Source organism: Condylura cristata, unplaced genomic scaffold (assembly GCF_000260355.1).
Source record: "Condylura cristata isolate star-nosed mole 26May11 unplaced genomic scaffold, ConCri1.0 scaffold00004, whole genome shotgun sequence".
Lineage (NCBI taxonomy): Eukaryota > Metazoa > Chordata > Mammalia > Eulipotyphla > Talpidae > Condylura > Condylura cristata.
In genome coordinates, this window is record NW_004567105.1 from 42,723,109 (window position 1) to 42,733,522 (window position 10,414).

Sequence of the window (10,414 nt, forward strand, 5' to 3'; positions counted from 1 at the left end):
TTTATTCATTCACTCACTCATTCATTTATTCACTCCCTCACTCATTCATTCACTCACTCACTCATTCATTCACTCACTCACTCACTCATTCATTCTCTCACTCATTCATTCACTCCCTCCCTCCATTCATTCATTCATTCATCCACTCATTCATTCATTCATTCATTCAATCATCTAGTCACTGATCCTGGGCCAGGCATTGTTCTAAGCTTGGAGACTAGAAGTAAACAGCAGTGATGTATCATGGTGGCATCGCTCCACTGTCCCTTAGGTTCTGGAGTCAGAGTTCGGTGATGCCTCCCTGGCTGGTGGGTCTCCCTGTGCCTGCCAGGAGATCGGGGTATGCTCCAGCCCTGGCATCTCACTGACTCCTTGCCATGAGGCTCCTCAGCAGCTACTCTCTGGGGCCTACCTGTGTGGGTGCTGTGGCTTGGCTGCTGTCTGGGAGTTGTAGCACGCTGGCCAGCCATACTGACTCTGGGACTCTCTCTGACTGAGCAAAGGGGGCACAGATGGGGTGGGGAGGGTGTGGGTCAGCCTGAGGGGACCACAGCTCTCCCCTTGGGCACTTTGTGGGGAGGCATGGCTCCTGGATCCTCCTCAACCCTAAGCTTGGGTTGGCGCTTGCCCTTGAGGGCCTGGACAGGTGCAGGGTGGGCTGGGCAGCGTGGGCAGGCTTTCACGGCCTTCCTGTCCCCACAGTGCGCCTCCATGACAGCATCTCCGAGGAGGGGTTCCACTACCTGGTCTTCGATCTGTAAGTGCCTGAACTGTGGCCATCTCCCTGTCTGCTCCTGTGTTGGGCCTGGGTGGGATTCGAGGCCTCTCTGGCCCCTGGTGGACAGCCCTCCATCGCCTAGGGTCACCACACTTCCAGGATGTGCTGGAGGCCAGCTGGGCAGAGAGGCAGGAGGAAGGGAACTTCCCAGGGGAAGCGGTCAGCGGCCTCCTTCGCCTCCCCTCCTTGGTGTCGTTGTAACGGCTGAACGGGGGCGCCGCTGGCTGGCTGGTGTGTGTGGATGTGCATGTGTGTTTCTGCGTGGACATGTCAGTGTTGTCATGTGGGAACGGGCATGACTGTGTGTGTCTGCGTGTGGTTAGTGCGGGTGTGTGTATTTAAATCATGCACATGTATGTGTTGTGTGCACGTGTGATATGGGAGCGTGGATACTCTCTATTGTGGACATCTAGTGCGTACATGCATGCGATCCGTATGTGTGTGTGTGCGTGTGCGGATGTGTGCGAGGCAGCTGAGTAAGAAAAGGCATCTGGGGCCTCTGCCGCCTCTCACTTCCTGCTGGATTTAGAAGTGGTGATCTCACCACCCCCCTCCCTGACAGCTCCCTCTAAGCAGTGCTATATTTAGCTACCCATGAGTCAGTGCTGCTCAGGACCCTGGGGTGGGTAGGGGCTGTGGGCTCTGGGCAGCCCTGTGTCTCAGGGTAGCCACATGGCCAGGCCAGCCCAGCTGGAGTGCTGTTGCCATGGTGACAGGATGTGCCTGTGTGGGGGCGCTCTTCCTCTCTCAAATAACAGCTGCCTTGTGCCATGGGGCACAGAGGTCTGAGCAGGGGGCCTCAGCCCGTTTGGGTCCTGCGGTCAAGAAAGGTTGGGACTGTCCTGTGGAAAGTTGGCCATCTCTGAGTACACCTTGTCCCACAAGTCACCCCTTCAAGCGACCAGCCAGGTGGTCAGGGCTGACCTGGGACACACTGCTGCTGGGCAGATGCTGGGCTTGAAACATCTGTCCAAGTGCCCTTGAAGAGGTGGCAGGCTCACCTCCTTACCCCCCCAGCTCCACCAGTCTGGAGGGTGGCCACGCCTGGGCCCCTGGTGGCCGACAGAAAGAGCACATGTGTTTCAGGAGCACGCAAGGGCTAGGAAACAGGGCTTGTGTGCATGTAAGTGTGTGATGTGAGGAGAGTGAAGAGAGATGCCATGTGCAAGAATCTATGGACACCCTCACGGCACACTTCTCCAGTGGCCCTGCATAGGTGGGGTGGCTGTCTCCACCTGCCTGGGCCCTATCTGCAGCTCCCTGACCCCAGAGGCACCCTCCCTATCATGTGAACTCCTTCCTGCAGGCGGTCACCTACTCTGAGCCTTAGCCACCTGGCAAAGTGGCTTTTGCTCTGACAGTGGCTAAGGTCCAGCAGGATCACAGGGTGATGCTAGCCTAGAATGAGGACATGCTCACACCTCACACATTCATGTGTTGTCTTTTCTCCAACACTGTCAGGCTCACATTCAGCAGTGTCCACTCCTGTGGCTCTGCTGTGGGCCAGCCAGGCTCTGAGTGCTGGAAGTCCCAGAGCTAATGGGGCTGGAAATGCCAAGGAAGGACCTCCATGTGAGGCCAGGGCAGCTGCAGGTGGGGTGCTGGAAGAAGGCACGCTGCAGAGAGAGGAACCCCTTGGCACATCTGGGGGTAGAGCTCTAGATGAAGTCTTTCAGACTCAGAGCTTACTGATTTGGGTGAGGCGTTGGGTAGATCTGGGGTAGATCTCCCTGCTCCCCTCTGTGTCTGCCCCTCCACCATAGACTCTTCTCTACCTTCTGTTCCATGCCCATGTTTCCCAGCACACAATGGGGATGAGCCTCTTTCTGGGTTCCCAGAGACCCTGCCCTGGGTATCTATCCTCACTTGGGCCTAAAAGCCACTCCCTGGCCACATGGCAAGAAAGTGAGTAGACAGGCCACCCTGCTCTCCTCCTGGAGATGGGACCTCAGGCACCTGTGATTCCAGACCAGGCACCAGCTCTTTTGGACCCTCTGCTCTTGTTACATATCTCGTTCTGGAGGGTTTGAGAGGGAAATAGGCTCTTTCTGGGCCTGGAGTTAGAGTCTCGAGGCCTGGATCCAATGTCCCTGTTGCCATGTTGGACAAAGCGCTTAGATCTTGGAAACTCCATGTTCTGAGCATAAGTGCCAATGTCATGGAGGAGATGTGAAGACAAATATGTTAAATGTCACCATATGAGAGTAAGCACCTGATAAACTGTTAGACCTAGGAGAGAGTGGTGTTAGGGTGGAGGGAGTGGCGGTGGACATGATGGTGATGGTGATGACATACAAGAGGTGGTGGTGATGCAGATAGTGGAGGTGGTGGAGGTGGAGATGGTGGAGGGGGTGGTAATGGAGATGGTGGATGTGGTGAAAGTGGTGGTGGAGGAGGCAGAGGTGGTGGAGGTTGAGATGGTGGAGGTGGAGGTGGTGGTGGTGGAGGTAGAGATGGTGGAGGGGGTGGTAATGGAGATGGTGGATGTGGTGGAGGTGGTGGAGGTGATGGAGGTGGTGGTGGTGGTGGAGAGGCCATAGAGGTGGTGGTGATGATGATGACATGCAGGGCATGGTGATAGTGGTGATGATGGTAAAGACATTCAACAGGTGGAGGAGATGGGACGGAGATTATGGAGGTAAAAGCGGCCTCTAGAATCCATGACCTCTGTGTGCTTTTCCCACAGGGTCACTGGTGGGGAACTCTTTGAGGACATTGTGGCGAGAGAGTACTACAGTGAGGCCGATGCCAGGTGGGTATGGAACCCTGATATTTACTGTCCCTGTCCTTCTCTTACTCAGCCCACTACTGCCCCTCTGGCCTCGGCTCTTATATTTATTGTGCTTCCTTAATTGGCAGACAGTCAGCTGGAGAGGAGGTGATGGTCTTTTCTTTGGCAATAGCCTCCCCACCCGCTGGCAGGTCTGACCAGGATGGAGGTGTGGGAGCTGGGCAGTGGTCAGGCCTGCTCACTTTCCCCTGGGAAGGAGCTGGCTCAGAGAGGAGTGACTCTCCTTGGGGTGACTGTGAGAGGAGAGAAAACAATGTGGTGTCTTCCTGCTCTTCCATCTCACATCTTTCCATGGCTGCAGAGGACACTCTTGGCAAGGCAGTTTGGCCCTGTGCTGTGGGAAAGGCTCCCTGAGCGTAATGAGCAGGAAACAGGGACCCTTGGCATGGGGCCCAGGAAGTGGAGAAAGCGCTGTCCGGGGTGGGTGGGGGGCAGGTAGCAGGGATGGCGGGGAGGAGAGGCTGGGCCACAGCAGGGCCCCTGTCTCTGGAAGAGTGGCTTGCTGTGACCTGACATTACAAGCTAGATACTACCCTGACCCATGACAGGCATGTCCATCCCAGTGGTGCCTCTGACCCAGGGCAGCTGGGTGGTCAGGAGACTTGTTTAATAAAGAGAAAAGGCTGACAGTGGTCCTTTCTAGATGATGGGGTTAAGGATGGTTTTGTTTTTTGTTTTTTTTTAAAGATTTATTTATTCATGCATACAGAACTGGGGTACAGGCCATAGGTGCAGGGGTGGTGCAAGGATTCACCAGAGACAGAGTGGGGAGCAGAACAGGCAGATCGATGAAGTACACTGCTGAGGGAAGCAGCGGGCGGGTCAGGAGAGGTCTGCCGCGCCATGTGGGTCACCTCTGGGGCAGGCGGGGATCGAACTTGCACTGAAGTGGCTGCGGCCAGCTTGCAGTGCTGCGTCCTAACCCGCTGCATCACCAGGGAGGGCCTGTGGATGCTTTTTAATGCTTTTCTCTTTTTTGTCTATTTTATAAATAGTCTTCAATGAATATGTATTACACTTCTAATCAAGAAAAATGAATATTATTTTAAAAAGTAGGTTTTTGTGACTGGTGTCTGCGCCCACAGGCGACTTCTCCCCTCATTGTGGCCTCACTGAAGGTGTGAGTGGGGCCTGATACAGAACAGGGCAGCTGGGGGCCTCTGGAGAGCGCTACCCTGACTCTTGCCAGGACTGGGTGGTTGCGCCTCCTATTTCAGGCCAGGCCACCCTGGCTGACCACTCTCCTGAGGATACTTAAGAAAGGACTTTCATTATGCAAAACAGCCCAGAGTGCCCTGTCCCCTCGAGGAGATGCCATTTTTATATCCTACTTAAAAGAATAATAGAAAATAACACAGGGCCACCCCTGACGGCTTTGAAATGCTCATGGCTGCTGGGCAGACAGGTGAGACCCCCATCCAGGCCTCTGATGTCTACTGGGGCTTGTGGAGTTTATGAGGCTGTTGGTCGGGCCAACATTCCGGGTCAGTCCCTAGCTGGCTCTCCATCTAGGGCCTTATGGCCTGCAGGCTGGGCAGTGAGTGACAAAAGTCTCATCAGAGACTAGAACTGGTTTTGAATTCTGCCTCCAGCATCACCTGGTGACTCATGGAGTTGCTTGCCTTTACAGTCTTGTTTCCTAGTCTGGAACATTCTTGCGAGGCCCTTTGGTCCTCAGTGCTCACTGCTGGGCAAAGTCTGGGGCTTGGCACTCCCTACCCCCAGCACTCCATGGCAGATGACCCAGATGAGGGGAGGCATAATCCACACTGTAACCCCCCACCCTCACCTTGGCCAGAGCCTGGGTCCCTCTGGCCTGCCCATAGTACCTTCCTTCCAAGCCTGCCCCAGCCTGCCATAGGGGGACCTGTGCTACCTCAGGCTCATGGCCTAGACTCCACTCCCAGTCCCCCAACCCTCGCCCTGAGCCCACATTCCATACCCACTCCCACCCAGGCATCTCCTACCTCATCCTATGCCCTCCCACGCCTGTGGCCCGTACCACCCGCAACACCGGTCACCTCTGAGCTCCCGCTTGCCTTCCCACCCTGCCTCCACTTGTTTCTTGACCTTATTTTCTCCAGCCTTTTCTCCCTCACTCCTGTGGCTCCCTTCTGCTGCCTGCACCCTCCTTTGCTGTTTTTGTGGTCCTTGTGTGTCCACCAGGTAATGGGAGCATGAACCACGAGGCAGCAAGGGGCTCCTCCTCTCTGCTGGACTTGTCACCTGCCTAGCCCCACCTGGAGAGGGCTCTCCTTGATGAGAGGCCCTGAGGCCTAGGGGGCTCCCCAGTGGTGGTCGTGGTGGGGAAGGCAGAAGGAGTCACTGGGCCTTTGTCCAGACTGCTGGGCCAGTTTCTCTCCCTCCGGCTTTCTGCCCAGCCTGCTTCACTGCCACTCTTGGAGTAGATGGTCTATGATGGAGGGCCCCCTTGGTGTTTGGGGCCCCTTGGAACTGGCCCAGGAGAGACAGGGACTCAGGTACGGCCCCCTCGAATTCCTAGTTTTGTCTGACAAACACTGCTTCGCCCAGTAGCCAGGCTGCGAGGAGTGCAGCAGAGGAGATCAGAGGCCTTCAGAGGCCTTCAGAGGCCTTCCAGCCGGCCCACTAGTAGAACCTGAGCACTTTGGGAGCTCTGTGCAAGTGGGCTGAACCCCTTCACAAGCCTGAGGCCCGCAGGCTGCCTCTTCCTGGGTGCCTTGTGCCTGGGGTCTGGACCGAGAGGGAGATGACCTCGTGCTTGCATTTGTGTGGGAGTTTCACCTTTGGGCAGGGAGCCAGACAGTCTGACACGGAGGCACGCATAGCCAGCCACCCTGGCATCACCAGGGGTCCTGGCATACTCAGGAAAGCCATGCTGGGAGGGGAAGCACCATCTCCTCTTTTTAGGGACTCGGGGTGACATCAAGGGTAGGGGCACGCCCGGCCCTTGCTTAGGGCTGGCACCCCTGAGTGGATTCGTGCAAGGCCCCTCCTTAGTCTCCTGAGCTCCTGCTCCGAGACCTGAGCATCTGATGAGTCTCCCACCTCTGGCATCTTGGAGAAGAAGAAGCCAGGTGGGAATTGCTCTTCTGAGGAGACTAGACAGTCCCCTTCGGACGGAGACCTTTGTTTTGAAAGCTGCGGGGAATGTCGCAACCCTTTTCAAGCCAGAGTAAACATTCAAAATTTTATAAGCCATTTACAAATACCCCAAGAAGCAATATGGTTCATGAGATATGGTTCTAGGGGCCCCATGAAGGGGACGCCCCAGGGTGGGAGGAGGAGCAGGAACAACGCACCTGAAGCTAGAATTGGGAAGAATGTCCAGGTCAACTGGACAGGCCAACTGGTGTCCAGAGCATGAGAACAGCTCTGACCACAGAAGTGACTTTCTCAGCCGTTCAGAATATGCAACAGAAAAAATGTCCCAGAGGAAGATAACACAATGTGGCTAGGGAAGGCGGAGGCAGCGGGGCTCGAGACTGGCCCTGGGTCTTGTGTCCTCCAGACTGAGTTTCCTGGCTGTCGTGGTGGGTGAGGTGGGTGGCCTGAGCCCTGGGAACCTGCCCAGAGGTCCCCGGCAGGCGGGCATCCTGAGGTCCCGCCAGCTGCTGCTGTGACTCTACGTGGTTCCTTCAGATGCTGTCATGAGTGAGGCTGGGGGACAGGCCGGCGTGACCAGGTGGAAGGGTCGGGCAGACACATTCTTCCTCTGGACAAACCTCGGGTTTGTAGAGGTTGAAGCCAGCGAATGTGCCCTGCAGCCTCTTTGGTCAGTCAGGGTGTCCACAGTGCCCGAGCAGGTGTGCTGGATGGAACAGCAGGCTGGATCCCAGGGACCGGGGTAGCGCCAGTGCTCCTCGAAAGAGCCGGGCGGCTCAGCGCAGCCACCCCCGCGTGCCTGCCCTGGCTTGGGGCCAGTGAGTGGGGAGCAGCCGCCTCATGAGTTGACGTGCAGAGCCTACTGTCTGGCAGGCGGACGGATGTGAGTCCAACACACATTAGTGGACATGATCTGAAAGGAAGGAAGCACACGTCGCTCCAGTCACAGAGGCCACAGTCCATGCAGAGACAGGTGCTGTCTGAACGCCCACACAAAGCAACACGGGCTCCCAAACACGCCCGACACGGAGAGGCGGAGGGGATCCTTCAGGCAAGCGCCAGGGTGAAGACTGAACATGGGGACCTGACCCAAAAGCAAGCTGGCAGGGGCCTCAGCAGACCTGGAAACACATTCACCAGGGTGGCAGAGGCCAGCCGAGCCCCGCAACACCAGCCGTAGGCTCTGAAGGCCACGGGGTGCTTCAGGAAGGTGCCTCAAAGGGTCACTGCTCCGCGTGTGGCAGACATGCCAATGGGGTTCTAGGCCCCAGGGCCCTTCCTGAGGGCGTCGTGATGACTAGGAGGAGAGACTCTGGTTTTCAGGGCTCAGGAGTGGGGAATCGGGGGTTCATAGTCACCACTCCTCCCCAGGGCTCTGGGCTTGTGTGTGAGCTGAGGTCCATTGATTGGGGGCTGGGAAGGTGAAGCCCCCTGTCTGGGGCCCAGGCTCAGCAGCCTTAAGGTAAGTGCTGGGACTTCACCTCACCTCCACTGCTGCCTTCAGAACTTCTGAGACCCCAGGACATGGGGAAAGGGCACCCCAGGGCAGGGGGCAGAGACTCCAGATGTTGGAGCGGTCTGTGATGTTGATGCGAGGGCCTTTTGCCTTCCACGCTCACAATTCTCAGGAATCCATTGTCCCTTTAGAGTTCTGAAGTCTAAGTTTCTTTCTTTTTTTTTTTTTAAATAGATTTATTTATTTATGCATACAGAGCTGGGATACAGGCCAGAGGTGTAGGGGCAGTGAGAGGTTCACCAGAGACAGAGTGGGGAGCAGAACAGGCAGATTGAGGAAGTACACTGCTGAGGGGAACAGCGGGCAGGTCAGGAGAGATCTGCTGGGCCATGTAGGTCAGCTCTGGGGCGGGGATCGGACTCACATTGATGTGGCTGCAGTCAGCTTGCAGTGCTGCACTTTAACCCGCTGCGCCACCAGGGAGGGCCAGAAGTCTATGTTTCTGCAGGGAGGCAATGCAGGTTTGTTTTTTAATGCAGTGGCTACTCTCTCCAGATGTGGCCAGAGCTATTGAGGAAGAAGACAAGACCCCATCTCCTCTCTGAGCTTGCCATTTGGGAGACTCCTCACTCCTCCCCCTGCCACCCTCTGTCACTCCACAGGGTCCAGCATTGCTCAAGATGCCCTAGAAAATGTACTAATTCTCTTCCTCATCCAACACAGGGAGGCTGTGACCAAGGCCCCAGGGCGTGGGTCCTGGCAGCTTATGGCCCTCCACTCCCCTGGGAAAAGTTATATCCCAGGCCCAATGTGGGACCCTAAGTGCCTGTGTCTGCCTCTGGGGGCAGCTGAAAACTGTTGGGGAACTCTGGTGCCATGGGGTAACAAGCTCAGGCCATAGGGTTTTTGGTGGAGGGGTGGGGGGTGGGTTAACTGACACAGGTGCAGAGGTGCCTGAGGGCAGAGGGACCTCTCCCTCCTGCTGTCCTTCCCTGGAAGGCCTGGAACTTCTCCTGACCTGGAAGGACGCCCCTGGCTTGGGGCCCTCACCAGGAGAGCTTCCCAGACCCCAAGGCTGCTGTCGAGCCGAGCTGTCCAGGGTAGCAGCCAGCAATCGGCGTGATGTTCATGCCTGTTAAAATGGGATAGCAGGTGCTCTGGTATCTGCACAACCAGGCCCTGTGGAGTGAACACTGCCCCAGAATGGAGGGACCCCGCCGCCAGCCAGGTTCCTCACTTCGAGATGCTGGCCAGTCAGCCTTCTTCCTCTGCCCTTTCTCTGCTTAGGTTTCTCCGCGCCTGTCCTGCCTTGCAGGGTGGCCCTTAGCCCTGGCCTCCTCCCCGAGGGTGCCACAACTCAAGTCAGGCTTGGCTAGTATGCTCCCGGGAAGGGGCACCCAGGAACAGGGACGCTGCCTCTCAGTGTCCCTTGCGTGGGCCTGCCCCAGCTCAGCGTGGGTGTGGGCTCAGTGGGGCTGGCCACGGAGACCACCAGAAGCCCCCTGCTGGCCAGTGTAGCAGTGCCTTCATTCCCTGCTTTCCCTTGGCTCCCCGCCAAGCTGGGGACCCCAGGCCCCAATGCCGCTCCTGTACCCTGCCGGCCCCTGGGGGTGAGGGTCACCGCACTAATCCCTCTGTTTGCTGCAGCCACTGCATCCAGCAGATCCTGGAGGCCGTTCTCCATTGTCACCAAATGGGGGTTGTCCACAGGGACCTCAAGGTGAGTCTCCCACCTGTATCTGCATGTCATGTAAAAGGGTTCCGGGTGAGGCAGTGTGACCCAGGAGATGCTGCATGTGGGGGTACACTGTGGGTGCATACGTGTGTGCGTGTACACGAGCAGGAGCGCCTTCCATGGGCGTCGTGTGAGAGAGCACGTGCTTGTGTGGCTCACGCACGTGCATTGCACACGTCCCTCCCGGGCCTGTGGAGCCGAGAAGGGGCAGCTGCCCGAAGTCAGATTAGCACGTGTCCACCTGGGATCTCACTTTAGTTGTGACGGGACCTGGTGGGTGGGCCCAGCAACAGCACACAGATGGGCATCGGCGGAAGGGCAGGGGTAAGAGGCCCCGGTTTGAGGGTCTGCACACTTCCAGTCCTTTCTCCAAGTCTTTGCTGCCCTTGTTTCAGCATTGGTCCAAGTGGTTTCAGACTGTCCCATAGGTCTGCCACCCCCAGAGTGCAGCAGAGATGGGAAGGCCCTCAGCAGTCATCCTCTTTCTCTGCCTCCACACCCTCAGTGCAGCAGAGATGGGAAGGCCCTCAGCAGTCATCCTCTTTCTCTGCCTCCACACCCTCCCCTTCC

The 10,414-nt window shown here is 57.1% G+C and overlaps 1 protein-coding gene across 1 annotated transcript in view; it reads left to right on the forward strand.

Annotated features, from left to right (window-relative positions):
- CAMK2B (calcium/calmodulin-dependent protein kinase II beta) overlaps positions 1-10,414 on the forward strand; it is a 92,777-nt gene that overhangs the window by 59,250 nt on the left and 23,113 nt on the right. The window contains exons 4-6 of the mRNA XM_012735159.1: positions 703-757; positions 3,465-3,530; positions 9,757-9,829. Of these exons, the coding sequence (XP_012590613.1) occupies positions 703-757; positions 3,465-3,530; positions 9,757-9,829 (194 nt within the window). The remainder of the gene's footprint in view (positions 1-702; positions 758-3,464; positions 3,531-9,756; positions 9,830-10,414) is intronic.